This window comes from Coturnix japonica, chromosome Z (assembly GCF_001577835.2).
Source record: "Coturnix japonica isolate 7356 chromosome Z, Coturnix japonica 2.1, whole genome shotgun sequence".
In the NCBI taxonomy this organism is placed as follows: domain Eukaryota; kingdom Metazoa; phylum Chordata; class Aves; order Galliformes; family Phasianidae; genus Coturnix; species Coturnix japonica.
Genome location: NC_029547.1, coordinates 37,746,349 through 37,767,049, shown reverse-complemented (window position 1 = coordinate 37,767,049; position 20,701 = coordinate 37,746,349). Strand labels below are relative to the sequence as shown.

The 20,701-nt window shown below is 37.8% G+C and overlaps 1 protein-coding gene across 9 annotated transcripts in view; it reads right to left on the bottom strand.

The window, feature by feature from the left end:
- Positions 1-20,701, bottom strand: part of AOPEP (aminopeptidase O (putative)) — a 175,935-nt gene that overhangs the window by 68,801 nt on the left and 86,433 nt on the right. For all 9 annotated transcript variants that reach the window (XR_004305705.1, XR_004305706.1, XM_032441530.1 and 6 more), the window contains 2 exons: positions 17,916-17,974; positions 7,488-7,548 (listed from right to left, as the gene is read on the bottom strand). Coding sequence is in view for 7 of the 9 variants with exons in the window: in XM_032441530.1 (XP_032297421.1) it covers positions 7,488-7,548; positions 17,916-17,974 (120 nt within the window). In the remaining 2 variants the exon portion in view is untranslated. The remainder of the gene's footprint in view (positions 1-7,487; positions 7,549-17,915; positions 17,975-20,701) is intronic.

The window sequence follows — 20,701 nt, the reverse complement described above, 5'->3', positions numbered from 1 at the left end:
GGACGGATTTCCCTCGTCCCGAGCACCATGGCATATAGCTCACGTAAAGCCCTCCGCAACTGAAAGACGCTGTTCTAGCAAAACCTCCGTATACCCTGGTGAAGGGCGTAGCAGGCTGGATCAGGAGTGTAGCACCATCCGTGCCTGACGGCTTCCCCCGGTGCTTTCCCGACGCCGAAGACCCCAGTTGTTAACTGCGCTGCCGTGCATTCTGAAGGGCAGCTCAGTACGTGCACCTCAGCGGGTTTTATTCCTATCACGGCACAGCAAGCCCAATACCGAGGCCTCTGAGAAACGCTTGATATTCAACACGAGAGCACGAGCAGGTGATTAAATTTAGGCACGGGACTTCAGCAGATGATTCTGTGCTCTTTGAGCAGGGTGTTCTATCTCAAGTGTTATGGGAGACACCCAAATTAGTTTAGCCATGGAAAATCTCAGTACGAGAAATCCCCAAGTTGGGTTATTTTTAATGCATTATGTTTAGCATTTAAAACAAGGCAGACTGAGTCACACCTGGTATAACTAAGCTATTCTCAGCATTTTAGAACTTATTTATACTCTGTGCTATAAATGACCATTCTCTGAAAGCTTCTAAGAAGATCTGTGCTCCTGTGGAAAAAAAAGAGGGCTCATCAAAGCATCAAAGCAAGAAAACTCTCCTGCACATAGAATTAGATGGACTTAGCAAACAGAGTTAATAAAAGTAAGTCCAATTACTGCCTGCTAAATCTTGACATTATCCCTCTAACTTTATAACAAAAAGGAAAAAAGGAAAAAAAAAAGTCTCTTCTACTCTTTTTGTTCTACTGCCACAACAGCCTTCTTTCAAGATCAAAAGCTACAGATCAAAGCCAAGATCAAACTCAGTACTTTAAATAGAAGCAACTTCACCACGAGCTATTATACAATAAAGAACTTTTAAATAGAGCAATCACAATAGAAAATCTTATTATAGATTTTTTATTTTTTGCTCACAACGGGTCCACTTAAAGCCAGTGTCAACAGCTTTTTTATTTTTATTTTGTAGAACAGTGGATTTTCTTCTAAATCGTAGCTCTGAAAAGCTGCTACAAATTGTCTCTTGATCTGAGCATTTGAATGACGAAAGAATGACGGAGCACAGTTCAAAGAAAATGAACAAGAATATGAAGAAAATGTTTGTAGCAAACAGAAACTAATGCAGCTATCTAAAAAAAGAGAAAAACAAACAAACAAACAACAAAAAACAACGCTCCTTTGAATCATTTAATAGATTAGATCATGCATTCCCACAGAAGTTCTTACAGGAAGGACTGGGTCATAGAAACAGTGAGGCATATTTTCCCAAAATACTTTAAATAATTACACTTCCTCTCCTGTCAAGTGTTTGGAGTAAATGAGCAGAGAAAATTGGAGAAGACACTGATTTTCAGACTAGCAGACCCTGGGACTGACTTGGGATGAAAACTCCTGAACAAAACCAGAAAACATATTAAAACTCAGAAATAGCTCCCATTTTCTAATTAGTGACTGCACAGCAGTAAAAGAAATTCAACAGGAATTGTTATGGACCTTTTATAGAGGTAATATGTCTTGTGGAGCAACATTTGAGGTTCTCTGGCGCTGGCTGCCATACCTATCAAAACTTGTCTAATGTAAGATAATTAGGTGACTGCAGTTCTACTGAAGACAAGAGCTAATGCACATATGCACACATATTGCAGAGTTAACGAAAGCAGTGAGAAGAACAGGATAGGCTTAATGAGCCTGTGGCCGCACAGCACATTGGCTGTACTGTCAGCTGCTAACTATACTTGTTGGTGCCTCAGTAATCACTGATTTAGCTCAAGATCAGACTAGGATAATTTACTTGGAAAATGGGGAGAGGGAGAATGGGAAAAGATGAAAGAAGGGGGAGGGAAAACAGGGAAAATGGATGGGATGGAATAAAGGTGATTTTAGGAACATTGGTTTCCTACTGTATTCTTTAATACCTCAGAAGAAAAGAGCCAACACCAGAAAAAAGGGTGTAGGAACACCCAATGTACAGGGAGAGTCACTGCCTCACCCTACACCAACAGTCCTCTTTTCTGTCCATATGACTATGACCAGTCACTCCTGAATCCCCTCACAACTGAAATTAAGAGATAGTCCAATCTAGGCTTTCATTAGAAGACCAAAAGCTCTCTTTTGTAATGCTCAGATTGGGAAGCACTTAGACATCTCAAAGCAGGCAAAAGTTCCTTCATTCTTGAAGCAGCAGGGTTAAATATAACTGGATTTTGAACTATGGAGGAGGAGGTGTAGCCAAGTTATATTTTCCAGCATCTATTTTCTAGAATTTTGATTTTTTTTCCCCTCTATTACTGAATTCTACACAACAAGTATACACCTAGATCTATGTGGAATGTAAGTAAAGTCTAGGGACTTCACTATTGTATCATCTTAGGCCCCAGAGGATCTAACAGTCTTCACCAGCCTGCAAGTTACAAAATTGTAACTTTGTACCTTTCTCTGTCTTCCCAGGTAACATAAAATAATCTTAGTTTTGTTTTATGGAATGATACCACCTACTTTTCTGGACTGTTCTATTACTTCTGTCACATCAATAAATAGTATTTTAAAGAACCAATGTGCAAGGCACATTACTGTTTTCCTATAAACCAGAACTATAGCAAAACAGCAAGTGTCCATATTGGGCAATTCTCTATTCAACAATTCAGTAAAAAAGGACCTGTCCTTCCTCCCTCCACTGCATTTCCACCCCCAGCATACATAGATGGGAGAGTGGGAGCTTGGGAATGTGAACTCAGTCCAGCATTGATTGACCAGGCAGCAAACCCTTATTGTTCTGGAGATACCAAACATAACTCCTTTCTAGTAGGGATAAGCTCAGTCATTCTGCACATAACATTGCTTTTGTATTCAGCAGTAGAAATAGAAAAAGGGAAATAAAGTGACTGCTGGAGATTTGTTAAACTTAAAAGAGATTTTGATGAAAAAATATGTGGAATCCAGTCCACAGTTATTTTAGAAATGGAGCACTATTTCAAATGTCCTTTGTACCTCTGAGCTGCACACACATAATGATGACAGGCAGAATGAAGGAAAACAAAAAGATATTTGTGAAAATCTGACTTTTGACTGGAGAGGCAAGCCAATTTTAGCAGGTCATTAAACTAAATCCAGAGAAGTATCCACCTCAGCCTAACTGCATATGTGCATTCCAGGTAAAAATCCCTAAATTATTTTTGGAATTGTTCAATTATTGACTAAACTAAGATTTCTAAAATTAAATACCACTTTCAGAATTTAGAACAAAGGAGGCACTGAAATGCTATGGCCACCATTTTCCAATGTAACATTTAAAAATGAACTTCTACATCTAAGTATATGTATGCCAAACCTGAGAAAATCTGCTTTCCAATTTTAGAATGGGACCATGCAAGATTTCTTCAAGAATGGCTTCATTAGAAATCATACTATTCGTAGATCATATTATGATTCATATTACGTACTTGAGCTGCTGCTAAAACATCCCTTAAAATTTATGAAATCACAGATATTACCTACACTGATTTAGAGCAACCCATAAACTATGTTTTACGTCACTTTTTAAAACAGTGTAGTGAAATTTTGCTATGGGTTTCCTTTAGCTATGCAGTCTATTTCCTTGAGTAGGATGATCCAAAAACTAGCCATGTATAAAAAAAAACAGAAATACTATGAATAAATGAATATTCACCACTAGAAGAATTATTTTGACAATATATCTCTAGAAGTATGCTTGATTTACAAGAAACGTTAATACGTATGGATTAAGCTATTCCTTCACCATAGTTAAAAACAAACAAACAAAAACAGATCAGAGAGGGGAAAAAAATTAAATAGAAGTATTCTTAGCACTGTCAGAGCAGTCTGCCTTCCACTGTTAATTCAGAATCATATATCATGTCAGTGTTCTCCTGATGCTTACAAAAAGCTGCATGTATTCTGAAATATCTGTTGGTAGTAGCTACTAATATCAGGAAAAACTATTTAAGGTGGAATAGGCATAAATCATTAAGTTCAACAGATGGATGAAACAGCAACTCAGGAGTAAATCTTAAGATAATTTCATTTTCATAACACAAGGTACCAAATCAAATGCACATTCAAGGAAAAATCAAGATAGATAGTAAGTTTACCAGTAAATAAGGGTGAGCTATGAACAATGAAGCTTCACAGAGGCAATAAAAAGGTAGTAAAACAAGAATGAAGTAGCAAAGTACTTTTAGGAGTTTATGAGATGCAGAAACTACCTAGTGCTTATTTATCTGTTACACAATTAAAAATGCCCAATGTTAAATATTTCAAGTTTATTTTTAAAATCATTAACTCACTAGGGTAGCATAAGAAATAAACACAAAGCAGATGGACGCTATAAAAGAGAATCTATGCAGAACATATCGTCCACAAGCATACAGCCTTTTAGTTTTAAACAGGAATTAAAGTAGAGCAAATCTCTTACACAGAAAAGATAAAACAGAAACTCAGAAGCACAGAAAAACAGAAACCATACTTCAGGAAACAATCAGTAGCATGAATAAAGTGGTTTTAAGTGAGCTCATAGGTGTTTTCCTGTTCTAAATGCTGTTTCATTCTTCTGATTCTACTGCTTGCCAGCTTAAATCATTGGCTGAAGTTAGTAGTGTTATGTCATTACTAGCCTTGCGCGTGATAAAAGTATTCCATAATCCTCCAGTGAGTCACTTTGGAGACAGCAGTACATGCTGGAGGGTTGCTGATACTTGATTTGATAAATGGTGTTTTCAACAAGACATTTTGCGTTCCCACAATGTGTTCTCAGGAAAATATCTTTCTGACAGTTATGTATGTTATGTATGTTAGAAAAGCTTGCTTATTTTTCATCTCTTACGATCCTTGTTGTTTTCTGTGTAAGAAAACCTTACCAAACAGCAAGCTTCAAGAGAACCGTTGTGCTATGGCACTCACCCATTTATGAAAAAGATTGGCCAGGAATTACCTTGCATTCTCATTTTATAAGATTAACCTTTAATGCCTCAGAAAATACAGAAGCTGGAATTGTAACTTGGCATGCAGAATTCTTTCTTTCATGGCAACAGGACAAATTCAATTTTTATTTATTGGCACGGCTTCTTTAAGTTATATATAGAGTTATTCTTAATTACTACTGGTGTACATATAAGAACCTGGAAACTGGCCCAATATTTAGAAAAGACAAAATGACTTTTCTGAGAGTTTAATGGTAAGAAAAGACTAACTAACATTAAGATTTTGCTAATTGTAGAACAAGTTGAAAGGAGTGCATATGTGTTTTTATACATAGTTATATACACACATACTGTTCCCTGGACAGAATCAGAGGCAGAATTAGGGAAGGCAAAAGATACACAGCATAGGTAAAGGAGTACAGACCTCTGTGAGACCAGTGTCATGATGTATGACTGCAAGGAATACAAAATGTTAATTTCTCCACTGGAAGGAAAAATGTGAAGTAAAACTACAAGCAGTGTAAGTGGAAAGTATTTACCCTCAGAGTTGTGAATTTTCTTTGTGTAAAATTCCTGACACAAATTTCCTAAGCAAAACCAACCCAAACATTAGAAGTGAAAACACCATGGAAACAAGAACAGTATAATACAAAAAGTTTCACATATGGGAAAGATACAAAGGGAAATATGTTCTCATTTAATTTTCAGAACAGACAGTATGATGCATATTTCCTAATCCCATTAAGTAAAATAATCTCTTCAGTACAAAAGTTTCCATTCTAAATTTAGTGAAGTCTTAGATATTACTTGTAAACTAAGAGACATTTTAACTACCATGCTACAAGTCCCTATAGTGCAGTATGCAAAGATTCATAAGCAGAAAGATGACAATTCCAGTGTAAAGCACAAGACACTGCTGCTCTGCTTTTGGGATGCTATCAGAGCAGAAATTTTTCCAGCGACTCTACCACTCAAGAGAAGCAGTCAACTGCAAAAAATACTGGGTGCTTCATATATTCAACACTGCCTGGTTAGCAAGCTCAGAAGTATCACTCCAGGCAAAGGAACAGGCAGAAAGCTTCCTATACAAACAGCCTTGCTCACTCATCATGCAACCTATATAAGAGAGCAAAAATGAATTCCATGGAGTTCCTTGGCTGCTGCTTATAATGTAGATAATTCACCAGGATGTAAGAAAATGGTTTATGTGCCTTTGCAAGCCTGAATCTGTGACAATAGCTAAAAAAATTTTTGCTGAATAAAAACACCCATAATTTAAATATGTCTTATCTGCAATACTGAAAGCAGCTGTTCTACAACATATTAAATTTTCTATCCACTTTCTTGATTAAAACACGGTATTAGAATCAAGGTCCTTTCTCAAGAAAAGATTGAACATCAAGATGCATTATTATATTGTCCTTTCTCTTGCACCCTTCCAGTTAAAGCAAATTTTATCTTCAATTGTTTCACAGCAAAAAGCAAATACAACCTTGATTTTATCTTCTCTTAAAATACTAGTATTCAAATGTTATGGTCTCAGGACAAACTCTCTCAGAGAACTTTCTGTGGCATACATAGAACAACAGAAATCCACAATACCTTTAAATAGAAGAAAGAGCTCAATCACAGCATTTGAATCAAGCTCAGGTTCACAAATATTGACAGTTCTATTTTGACAATTCTATCTGCAAATCTACTCATTCCTTGGAGCCTCAGTCATACTGCCAACCAGCTCTCCATTTCTGTACTTACAGAATCATTCTAAATCTTAAAATTGCAAAGTGGAAACAAATGCAAGTACTTGTTAAGATAAATTTCAAGCAACTTAACAGTTAGAAATTGACCACCAAGTGTGTCACAGAAATATATTTGATAAAAAACTGTTTTTAGGAAGTTTTCTAACAGGATGCCTTTCTTCAGCTTACCTAAATTTTGGAAAAAAATCAATTTACAAAGCCTTCAAATATCACTATGCATTTTCAGTTTTCATAATTTATATAATTAATATGAAAATTAGCATTAAAAGCAGAAAATAATGCTTGGTCTCAGCTGCAACAGAATGAGAACTCCAAAGAAATACAGGAAATTCATGCAAGAGACCCGTGAGTGAGGCACCATATTCATAAAGTATGGAAGCACAAATAACTTAGCGAAGTCACTGCTGTCAATATGACTGTCAGTAACACATATACTGGCTGAATAATGCTCCTTACATTTAGTATAATCCACCACCATACTGTACAACATACTTCAAAGTGTCTACAGTATTAAAGAGTAGGATACATTTTGTAAGATTTGCCTTTGGACTGGTTCATTAAGATGATGGTAGATGCAAAAAACTGCAGTTAATAAAAACTAACAGTATATGAACAATGTATAAAGATGTAGAAACAAGTCACAATCAAAATGTTTATTTAAAAATAACATATACCCAGTGCAAAATGCAAGACTCCAGAAAGAACAGAGAACAAGTATTTTGGAATTTACCTTTGGTACGCCAGAAGTGTCAAGCCAATTCTGGGAGATACTTTCAACAGTTAACCCGGGCCTTTAAAAAAAAATTAAAAAAATTAAAAAATCAGTTTTTCACAATAAGTTTAACAATGTAGTAGCTAAGCAGTTCCCAGTACTGAGTATAATACAGTAGTAGTACATCATGGATTTTTTAATGACTAATACCATCAGATCAGATTTTTTGCATGTTTAAACAAAGGATAAATTACTCCTGGCAGAGATCACTTAAGACAGTCAACTGCAGTTTTGAAATGTAAATTATGAATATGTGCTCTCATCTTTCTTTCTTCTACTAAAATAAAAATAAAAATAAAAATCACCAAACAAACAAACCCAAAAACATGGGTCAAATAAGTTTAGCAGGTGATTTTCAAACAGTTGTTACAGAAGCAGCCTATATGAAAATATAAAGTACCAAAGAATAAATAAAATAAAAACTTCTTTGAACTTATGGACTTTAGAGGCACTGATTGATTTTAATGCTCAGAGTTATTGAATAGTTAACATATTTTAGCTTAAGTTTCATTTCTTCTACATTTTCTTTATATGCAGATAGTAGTCAAAGTGAAGTCCAGAATAGTCTGGAGTCTCAACTAATACAAAAGGAAATAGTTTGTTATGACCAAGCTATGTGGGATTAAAATAAACACAGACAGAATTAACTGTACATTCAGAAATAATGTTTCCACTTTTGCTTTTGCAAGTAGCTTCTGCTGAAATCAGGCTAGGCTGAAAACTTCATAGAACTTCATAGAATCATAAAATCATAGAATCTAGAATCATAGAATCACAGAATCATAGAATGGCCTGGGTTGAAAAGGACCACAATGGTCATCTAGTTTCAACCCTCTGCCGTGTGCAGGGTCATCATCCTCCAGACCAGGCTGCCCAGAGCCACATCCAGCCTGGCCTTGAATGCTTCTGGGGATTGGACATCCATAATCTCCTTGGGCAACCTGTTCTCAGTGCATCATCTCCTGTGTGAAAAACTTCCTCCTAATATACAACCTAAACCTCCCCTGTCTCAGTTTAAAACCATTCACCCTGTCTTATCTCTATCCACCCATGTAAACAGTTGGTCCCATTCCTGTTTATACCCGCCCTTCTAGGACTGGAAGGCCACAATGTGGTCTCCCCAGAGCCTTCTCTTCTCCAAGCTAAACAAGCCCAGTTCCCTCAGCTTTTCTTCATAGGAGAGGTGCTCCAGCCCTCCTCTGGACCTACCCCAAGAGCTCCATGTTGTTCCTGTACTGAGAGCCCCAGGCCTGGATGCAGTGCTCCATATGGGACCTCACAAGAGCTGACTAGAGGGGAACAATCACCTCCCTCTCTCTGCTGGCCACTCCTCTTCTAATGAAGCCCAGAATACAGTTGGCCTTCAGGGCTGCAAGCACACACTGCTGGCTCATGTCCAGCTTCTCGTCCACCAGGACCCCAAAGTCCTTCTCCACAGGGCTGCTTTCAAGGAGATCTTTCCCCAGTTTGTATAAATACCTGGGATTGCCCCGACCCAAGTGCAGCACCCTGCACTTGACCTTATTGAATCTCATCAGTTTTTCATGGGCCCACTTCTTCAGCCTCTCCAGATCTTTCCAGATGGCTTCCTTTCCTTCCAGTGTATCGACTGCACCACTCAGCTTGGTGTCATCTGCAAACTTGCACTCACTACCATCGTCTGTGTCACTGATAAAGATGGTGAAATGCTCTGGTCCCAAGACTAACCCCTGAGGGACACCGCTTGTGACCAGCCTCCACTGTGACACAGAACCATTGATCACAACAATCGGTTGCATCTAGCCAGCCAGTTCCTAATCCATCAAACGGTCCATCCTTCAAATCCACATCTCTCCAATTTAGAGAGAAGGATGTGGTGAGGAACAATGTCAAAAGCTTTGCAGAAGTCCAGGTAGATGACATCCATCTTCCCCCATCTACCGATGCCATCACTCCATCATAGAAGGCCATCAGATTGGTCAGGCAAGATCTGGCCTTGGTGAAGCCATGCTGGCTGTCTCAAATCACCTCTTTGTCTCATATGTGTCTTAACATATTTTCTAGGAGGACCTGCTCCAGGATCTTACCAGGCGCAGAGGTGAGGCTCACTGGTCTGTGGTTCCCCAGGTCTTCCTTTCTCCCTTTCTTAAAAATGGGATTAATGTTTCCCTTTTCCCAGTTGCCAGGTACTTCACCAGACAGCCATGATTTTTCAAATATGCTGTGCACAGCAACCACATCAGCCATCCCTTTCAGTACCATAGGATGGATATCGTGTGGACCCATGGAATTACACACATTCAGTTTAATGGGAGGACTTGGACTTGTTCCACTGTTCCACTGGAACAGAAACCACTCCCCACACCCCCATGTATAGGCTCATGGTTCTTGCAGACATGGGAAGCCTGACCACCTAGGAACTTATAAAGAAGCAAATTTTATATAAAAATCTACACTGTTCGTGCAGTATGCCAGTAGTGAAAAATAGTAAGTAAGCTATGAATTCTGAGAAGAACAAACATGCATAGTCCTGCACGTGGACTTGGCAAGATCTATTCTAGTACCTGCAGCTACTTTCAGGTGAAGACTCATAATCAGCAAAGCATCCAGGAGAAGAACTTCCATTTTGAAGTTCCAAAGCAGGAAGGCAAGCTTCTCAACACTGTTTTTAATTTAACTACACGACAAAAAATCCTGTTGGTTTTTATTTTCCCCAACCCTTACAGTTCTGCTAAAAATTCTGATCCCATAGGAATTTATGGACTGTATCTGTGACTATAAAGGAACTTGCAATTAATCCATCAATCATTTTTACTGAATGATTTTAGAACAACTTTAAATATTAACTTTCATTATGCTATTGAGAGACAGATCAATCACATGTTATGCCTGACATGCAACTAGGAAAATTAATCCTAAAGTACTAGGAACTAGCATTAATTAATGCTATGAAGCCTTCAAAGCAGTCGATCAATTTGTGTTCTTAGTAATCACTATTTTTAATCTCAACTAATTTAACTTGAACTGACCAAAGATTTAAATTATTGATATTGATAAGGTTAGCAGCAGTACTTTCCCAGACACTGGTTATATCTTGACTGAGATAACCCTAAATTCCTTGAAGTCATGAAGAAGTTTCCGCTCCACCTCTCAACTAAACTACATGTTATATCACTTTGAGGTACAACTAATAGTTAAAATCTCTATTCCACACCATCATGTTGTTAGATCTACCATCTCTACTCCCACTTCGCAATATTCTGAAGGAAGCATCATGAAAAGCAAGTCTGCTTAGTAGAATAAAATTATGCCAACTTGAATTAGAAGCAGGAGTATCTGATTAAAACAGAGAGTCAGCTGGACACTCATTGAGTAATTATTCAACATATGCCTGCAAAAAATAAGCAATCTGATAATAATAAACTTGTCCAAAATACACAGGAATTTTGTAACAAAGGCAAAAATGAATCACCAGGTACCTGAAACATAAAAAAACCACTGTGCTTACAAGTGCTGCCCTGTGTCTTTCAGCTACTATGATATACTTGCATACACAGGACAGAGCACCATACTAAGTACTGTGAGAAGCTGCCAATTGAAAAAGAAAAAGGTCATTCTATTCACAGTGTCAACAATACCATTTATATGTGTTTTCAGTATCTATTCTTCTAACAGTTTTCTTTAGTTTTTGATCAGTCATATATTAAGCTGCTGGTCAGGGAGGCTTAATTTGGAAATATAACCAGTCTAACTATCACTACTATAGTGACAGTAATATATTCCAACAGCTCATGTAGTTTAGGTCCCAACCTTTCTTTTAGGCCATTTACAAGTGAGAGATGACATAAGTCTGACTGGGGTGACTTAAGAAGTTCTACAAGAGAGAATAATTCCCAAAGAGAAAAAGAAATCTCCCTAATTAATAAATCTGAGAAGTAAAAAAATATATCCTATAACAATAATAATAATAAGTATACAATAAGTAGACTGCCACAGTCTAAAAAAAATAATAAAAAAACATAACATTTCTCATATCATGTGATTTAAACAATCACAGCATTCAAGAAAAGTTTTTACATTGCTGAGGATTATGAATTCTCACGAAATTACTGTTCTGTATGCCTGATCACTATGGAAATTGATTTTACACAGGTAGTTGAATAGAGACATCATGCTTGAAATGGGGTGCTGTTCCGCATTCAAGTGAATTACATCTAGGTTTGGTCCACTTTTAATAGTACCTTGTTATTTACACAAATTTAGAACATTTAAACGCTGGGTCCTTCAGGCTTTAATTACCTTCACCTCCATGCAATATTCTAAAAATTGGTGTCTAATTAAGCTAGTCAGTTGAATTCCTTCCAAAGGGAATGGGAAGGAAAAAAAGGAAAGTCATTCAATACACTTCCCTTGGGATAAGATGATTTTTTCTTGAGCGCATCTTACTGTGGGGCTAATGCAAAAAGCACAAATAGGACAAACATAAAATAAGACACCCACATTTTGTATAGTCAAAGGCAGATCAGGTGGATCATTCAATTTATTCTATCTCAAGCAGCATAATCAGAAGATTTTTTCATTTCTTCTCTCATGATTCAAAACCAGTGCAACTTTATGTTCCAAAGCTGTATAAGCTAGCAGCTAGGGAAATATGCTTTTACATGCACATTTGATTTGTTTTACTTAGGGATAAGAAACACAGCTTCACACTGCCAGTTTCTCTACCTCTTTTTAACAGCTCAGGCAAAACTTAAAAGGCAAGATTTCCTCAGTAAAAAAATTACCTAGGTCAACACATGATTACACCATATTTGCTATGTAGTGTCTTTATTTTCTATGCCCTCTGTTGTACTTTTCTGAGCCTGTGACAGATGCTGGGGATGGACAGCATATTTAAGAAGGGAAAGATCTGCAACAGCAGTTGGGATCAACGAGTGAAAAAATGAAAGGAACAATACCATAGCCCCCACGATCAGTGCTGAAGCAGGTTAGAAGAAGCTCCAGGCACGAAGCAGAAGCTCCTCCATGAAGAGGCCCGTGGAGGACAAGGCTGTCCCCCTGCAGCCCATGGTCACCATGCAAAGCAGACCTCCACATTCAGCCATGGAGGAGTACATGTTGCAGCAGTGGATAAGACCTGAATGAGGGACAGCCGATGGAGGGCTCCCACAGCAGCAGTCTCAGGCTCGAGCTGCAGCCTTGGAGAACAACTCTCAGTGACACAGGAGGACTGGGGGAGCTGCTACGCATGAGGACAGTGGTGGAGTAGAGACTGGGGTGTGGGCACCACAGTATGGAGCTGTGTTGGATCAGTGCTGGGAGAGCTGCCACCCAAGGGAAAGCCACCTAGTATCAGGGATCCCCACCTAGGGATCCATATAGAGTAGCAGCAGAGTGACCATGGAGGAGCAGGAGAGAAAAAGTGTTACGGTCTGACTGCAGTTCCCATTCTCTGTTCCCATTCTCTGTTCCCCTGCAGCGCTTGGAGGGAGAAGATAGAAGACAGTTAATGGGGGGCAAGTTTTTAGCTTGATTTTAGTCTATACTACTCTGCTCTGTTATGAACATGCAATTATCTTCTTATTTTTAGTCTATTTTGCGCATGATTGTAATTGGTTAGCAATCTTCTTGTCCTTATCTCAGCTGACAAAATCTTTTCCCCCTCTGCATACCACATTTGAGGAGTGGAAGTGAAACCCATCACAATGAAAGCGCTACACCAACTTAGGACATTCTTGATAGCATTTATCCCAACAAGCAACATATTACTTTTCTATTTTCTTCAGATGTTTTAGTACTATGGAGACTATTGTCTCCATAGTACCTGGGGGTACTGATTGATGCTCGGCTGAACATGAGCCAACAGTGTGCCTGGGTGGCCAAGAAGGTCAACGGCATACTGGCTTGCATCAAAAACAGTGTTACTAGCAGGAACAGAGAGGTAATTGTCCCCCTGTACTCGGCACTGGTGAGGCCGCACCTTGAGTACTGTGTTCAGTTTTGGGTCCCTCACTGCAAGAAAGACATTGCGGCCCTGGAACATGTTCAGAGGAGGGCTATGAAGCTGGTGAGGGGTCTGGAGCACAGGCCTTATGAGGAGCGGCTGAGGGAGCCAGGATTGTTCAGCCTGGAGAAGAGGAGGCTCAGGGGAGACCTTATAGCTCTCTATAACTTCCTGAAGGGGGGTTGTAGTGAGCTAGGGGTTGGCCTCTTCTCTCATGTAATCAGTGATAGAACTAGAGGGAATGGTTTTAAGCTGTGTCAGGGGAGATTCAGGCTGGACATAAAGAAGCATTACTTTTCAGAAAGAGTAGTCAGGCATTGGAACGCACTGCCCAGGGAGGTGGTAGAGTCACCGACCATGGGAGTGTTCAAGAAATGCTTGGATGTGGTGCTGAGGAACATGATTTAGCCTGTAAGTATTGGTAATGGTTGGATTAGATGATCTTCTAGGTCTTTTCCAACCTTGATAATTCTATGATTCTGTAATTCTGTAATTGATTATCAGATTACTGTCTCATCATCAGATGATGTCTAAAGATCATTTGTTTTTACCTTTTCTCCCTTCACTTTTCTTTCAGGCTGTTTTTGTTTACTACCAATAGCTTGCATTCAAGACCAAAAAAAAATATCTTTGTAGCAAACAAGAAAGAAATGTGAAGATCTGCTCTGAATGAGTTGTGAGTCAATACTTAACTGAGAAGTCCTTGGAAAAGTTTCTACCAACTTCCAACCAAACCCAAAAGACATACCATAGACTTATAGAATGGCTTAGATTGGAAGGAACCTCAAAGATCAATCTAGTTCCAGTCTTCTGCTATGGGCAGAGACACTTTCCTCTAGATCATAAATCACTGTTTCAAAGCCCATAGAAAGGATTCAGAGTTAAGTATTTCTGGAGGCTGCAATTCAGTAAAGCAGGCATATTCAGAAAGGGCACTTACCACCTGCTTATTTTGCATTTCCGCATCTGTAGGGACTTAAATCCGCATGTCCGATTTTGTGAATTGCCTTCTGCTTTAGGTAGTGTGCCAGACTATTCGAATCTGAGATAATAATGTAGTATGGCAGGTTCTTTAATTGCTCTGCACTACTGTTCCCTGCTGTAACAACATTAGTGCCTCCACATTGTCTTATTCCATGTCAACTGTTTAGACTAAGCTGATTAGATGATGATCTAACACGTACACATACAGTATATGGCCAGATGCAATGTTTCAGAACAAGCTCTGTAAAATACTTGCACTAATGATAATTTCAAAGTTAAAGTTACATAGCAAGCTGTCTACATAGCAAGCTTTCATTGCACTGGGCCCCAAGGCACTTTGGAAACTTTAAACATAAACCCACTTAATTCCTCAATCAAGGAAGAGAATCCACATTTACGGAGAGAAAAAGATTGTTCAAATAAACAGAGAACATGAAAGAACAGAATTTTTTTTTAGGCAGGGAGGGAGGTAGTGGAAAACAAGAAGTCAACATATCCAGCTGAAAATACTTAATTAAGCTTTTTTACTTCGTCTGGATATATGCATTTGTTCACATAAATTACTTTCAAAGACATTCCAAATTACTTTCAAAGTAAGACATTCCAGCTATATGCTAAAGCAGAGTAGTGACAGATCAGTGACTGTTAAGAACCTAATCGCTTCCTACAGGTAAGGTTGTTTTTTTGTTTTTTGTTTTGGTTTGTTTTTTTTTTGTTTGTTTTTGTTTTTGTTTTTTGTACGTGGAATCACAAATGCTAGGAAGAAAGGCTGGAAGCCTTCCAACTGTTCATCAGAATCAACACGTTCATGGTAAGTAGCAATCAGCATGAGTATCCAAGAGGAAAAGTATGAAGGAAAGAGACATATACCTATGTAGATAAAGGTTGTTAAATTACAGCATTATTTTTACATAGATTTTTTAATAAACTGACAATTTATAAAGACATCCAAAGAATGCAATTAGTAAGTCCAAGTTATTAGCAATACAAATAGCAGAAATTTAACACAAGACGTTCTTTGTTTATTCTACATTATTAGAAGAACAGGTTTATTAATCCTCTTGTTTATTTTATTGAATCAAATTTTTTAAAAATTTCAGCACAAGCCAGAGCATATAATATTTTAAAAGGCTTTGAAACAACGATAGATAATGTAGACAGGCATTTTTCCTTCTTGTCATTGGCCCCTTACAGTGAAAACTTGACCTTAGGTGCAAGCTAGGAGATTCTAGGCCTGTCTGGTCAGAATCTAGCCACAGTGCAGAAACAGAAAGATGTGCCTCTGAGAATGGATTCCTTAAGGTAACAAAACTGAGTCAGAGCAGGAAGGAAATAGCTAAGTACATAATCATCCTCCTCTGAGTGTGGAAGGCAACAAAAATCAGGGACTACCTCTTAAGAAGTTATGTCTGTATCTTGGAGCTGTTCATCATTGGGAATGCACTAAAAAAAGCTCCCATGACTAAAATCTGAAGTGCTCAAATTTGGCAAAAGGGAAAAACTTATAGTCTGCTGCATCAAAAAGCAGAAAAGTAATGTACCATTACTCCAAAGTAATAATTACATAAAATTTCCACACTTCAGTGCAATTGCTTTCTGCCAGTTCTAAGGCTCCTCTCATTACAAACATCTCCCAGTGAGCCAAACTTTCCTCTTAGCAACACTAGAGTATGTCTCTTTTGCTAAAGCTGACTGTACTACCATACTAGTAATTTGTTTTTACTTCTTTCCTTCTTAATAAGGTCAGAGTCTAATACAGTATCAGAATGCTTAATATTTTTAAATTAAAAAGTGTTTAGGTTTAATGTTAAAACTTTACTTCATATAATTGCACAAGAGTGAGCCATTTTGTGTGCTACAAAGATTCCAAATTGTTGCTGAGGTCTTGGTATGCATTTTATTCCTGTGGTTGAACTTCAGTGAAAAAAAAACAGTCATCAACAGATGATGTCTAAAGATCCTTTTGTTTTTACATTTTTTCCCTTCACTATTCCTTCGGGCTGTTTTTGTTTACTACCACCAGCATGCATTCCAGATCAAAAAAAAAAAAAATAAAAAAAATAAAAAAAAATCTTTGTAGCAGACAAGAAAGAAATGCCTACTCTTTATTCACACGTTCTGTTACTCTAGACATTGCTGTTATATCTTCATTCTGGGTGATTTTGAGAGTACATAAGTTTAGATAAACTTTATGTCTGGCTGTAAAATGAATTTCCATAGATCTGAATTTTTCAACATACTGTTCTGGAGTGATGCAAAACAAATGGTGCCATACTTCCTTTGCATTAGTCCTACTGAATGTTTACACATATCTTGGCATGTATCTTGGATGAAAATTGGCTGTTTATTTAAATAACACTCTGTACTAGCAGTGGGCTGTGGATAAACACACAAGAAAAGGAAAATTGAGATTCTACTAACAAATCAATGTATAAGCAAATCACTAGGTAATTTACTTCCTAATATGCACCACTTAATTGTCCTGATTTTTGTAGGGCTGTGAATCTCCACCCAATGATACAAACCACTCAGAATTCCAAGGTAGATCTTTGGAAACTGTAACACCACTCCTAGTGGCACAAATATCTCAATGATAAGTATCTTCCCTGTCTCCCTGTCTCTCACTCCCTAGAACACTTTTCTCTAAAAATCTCAAAAGGAGATCTCAAAATCTTTAAAGGAAAAGTTGGAAAGGACATCAAGGATCATGAAGCTCCAACGCCCATGAAGTTTTTTGATGAAGCCTTTTGGAATCTTGCTTCTGAAAAATGTGTATTTTCCAGTAAATGTGCTATTTCTTAAATATGCCAGACATCACTGTAGAAGAATCTGTATTTGTAGCACAGCCCATAGTAACACAGAACAAATTAACAAATAAGCAGTGACGTATTCAAATTTCTGTTAAAGACATAATGTATTCAGCCAGTCACACATAGGAAGATTCTGAAGGACCTCAGAGGTGCTTAACACTGGATTTCTGTGTTTTTCATCTTTCCCTCATTTGTCGCACTGTGTGACAAGAAAAGGACACTACCATACTACTGCTTGAATAAAATCCTTCTCTGGTCTCCTAGATCCAGGGGAAAGCTCTGTTCTTCTTGCTCTGGAGCTCCATGTGCCAAAAGCAGATGGCAGGAGAATCATAGATTAAGCTGAGCAGCTGTGCCTGGCACTTCAGGTCACATAGTGAACACAAAACCTAAATGCTGCCTTAACATTAAAGACAGTGCTTGGGGGGGCATGGGATAGCGGTATCACAAGTCTTATATTTTTGTTTGTACATATGAATGAAAATTTAAAGAAAAAGATAGATGCATATGCTTGAACACAACATTCAGAAAATGATAAATGATCCTATTTCTGCCTAGCATTGATGAAAATAAAATCTAAATCCACATGTTTTCTAGGACTTTACTAACCTCGTTCTCGTTTGCTCTTTTTGTTCAGGTATGTCTTCCAACAGCATGGAAAGAAAATCCTGAAAAACAAACAAAACGCCATAATTAGTATGTTTATGTGTCTGCATTGCTAAAAAGCAACAGATTTTTAAAAACTATATACAGTAGAATGATAAGAACAAAGTTTATATATCTGTCCTGGTGCTATTCTGCTCAATTATTTATACAACAAGCATTATGTTTGTTATTTTTTTAACCTTTTCAGGGAAAAAGTGTCAATACTGAAAAAAAATGGACTTGAAAAGCCTGTTCACTATTTTAACACAATCTAGATTCCCTTTATAACTTACTCTTTAAGAATACACAAGATATAGCTGTTAAAAGCTGGAGATTCATATACTCAGAGGATCATAAACATCTGAGTCATGCATGTTCTTCACATCCTCTTCACTGTGCTTGCACTGCTGTTATCATTATTATGTAATTATTTATGAACATATCATTAATTATAAGAACATACTTTACTGCTTTACTGTTAGATTTTTTTTTAATTATTATTATTATTATTTTTAACCCTCTATGCACTCAGTTGATCAGAAGGCTACACCTACCCTGACAAAATTCACAGTCTTCCTGTGAATCACGCCATGGAGTAAACTCTTCAAAGAGAAGGAAGACAGAACTTTCATGGATCAAGAAGGAAAGTGCTATGACAGTGTAACAACACTACCATCATCCTCACTTATAACAGCATGATAAACCCCCTTTATAGACTTGACATTACTGAATGGATCTCTAGCACCCCATGCTATCCACAATCTAGCATTATTAAAGACAGTCAGTCTTCAACTGTCTAAATACCCACAAAGCATAGGAATTATTCTTCACACTTTCTAAAAGAATTCATCACTTCTGTCTTATTTTAATGGTTGTATTTCTATGCTCCAAAACAGAATAGGAAACAAAATAGCTCATACCTCATATTTACATTTCTTCTTGTCTTTTAACATTTGCCTGTTATTAATTCTGCCTGACATATCATCATCATATTGTTTTGCCAAACAATACATATCAGGAGTGAAATTTTATCCTCAAGCTATTTTTGCCTTCCTCTCCAGGTATAATGGTTCAGAAGAGTCAAATGGCAAACTAGGAGATGTGCTCTTTGTAAGCTTTAATGCCATTTGTTTAAGAGACTCTAGTGACCTTAAACTTCGAAGCAAACATTTGTGGATGGATGGCTGAGTCAAATCATAAAACAAAATACAGTCTGCACTTTTTCTTTCTGACAAGTAATTCAATGAAGTCAGAAAGAAAACACAAGTTAGCAATCATGTCACCACAGAGCATCATTGTTAATAAATTGGCTTATTAATATATATTTTTTTCAATTATTGTTGCATTATTTTATAATATTTAATAATCTGCTATTATTATCAATATTATTAGTAGTATAAATAATCTCAGTTCCCTACATACACCTGCTGCTCTTCCATGGCTGGAAACTCAGAGGCTGAAAAAAAGGCTTTTACTCTAGACAGAAATTGTTACTCTGAAATTTGTGAAATGAATAATGAATACTAAAGGGAAAAAATCTTCTTTGTCAAAAACTCAAATCTAGATATTACTAGTACATTAGAATAAATAAAAAAAATTGGCTCAACTCTCTATTTAAAACATAGATAAATAAGGTTGTATAGAAGCAAAGACTCGAGATGGTACATCTAAATGTATGTTAAATTAGTAACAAGTGCATTTTTGCTCCAGATGCATTTACATCCAATTCCTTATGGAAACTTCTGACTCTATCTCAGTCGATTACACAATTCTAAAATTATCTAACAAATTGGCAAACATTACCTTGTCCCTTTTGGGAGTGAAAATAAATAATAAGCACCCTTCTTAGGATGCAGATGGAAGACTGGACACTTGAAAGGCCAACGGTGTGTAGGATGCAGCAAAACAAGGGTGACCAGCATGGCAAAGAAAGTGATAGTTTCCCTCTGCTCTACTCTTGTGAGGCTCCACCCGAAGTACTGTAGCAAGGCCTTGGGCACTAAATACAATAAAGACACAGAGCTACTGAAGCAAGCCAGATGGCTAGAGTGCTGGAGCACTTCTATTAAGAAAAGTTGAGGATGCTGGGCTTGTTTAGCTTAGGGAAGGCTCTGGGACACCTCACTGTGGCATTCCAATACTTAAACGGAGATTATAAACAGAAAGCAAACTGACTTTTTACACAGGCAGATTTTGATAGGATGAATGGGAATGATTTTAAACTAAAAGACAGATTTACGGGGAGGCTGGTAATGAGTGGTCATGCCCAGGGGACTGTCTTGGGAGAGGAGCTCTTTAACATCTTTATCAATGACACTGATGATGGAACTGAGTGTACCCTCCGCAGGTTTGCTGATGACACCAAGCTGAGTGGTGCATTTGACACAATGGAAGGAAGGGATGCCATTCAGAGGGACCTCAACAGACTCAAGAGGTGGGCCCAGGTGAATCTAGTAAGGTTCAACACAGCAATGTGCAAGGTTTTGCACTTGGGCCAGAGGAATCCCAGGCTGGGATTCCAGAGACGGACTGGGAGGAGCAGTCCTTGAGAGCAGCCCTGCAGGACCTAGAGGTCCTGGTGGATGAAAAAGTTAACATGAGCCAACAGTGTGCTCCTGTGGCTCAGAAACAGTAAGCAAACAGTATCCTGGGCTCCATCAGGAGAGTGGTTGCCAGCAGAGACAGGGAAGTGAATGGCTCTCTACTCTGCTCTCTTGAGGCCCCATATGGAGTACTGCATCCAGGTCTGG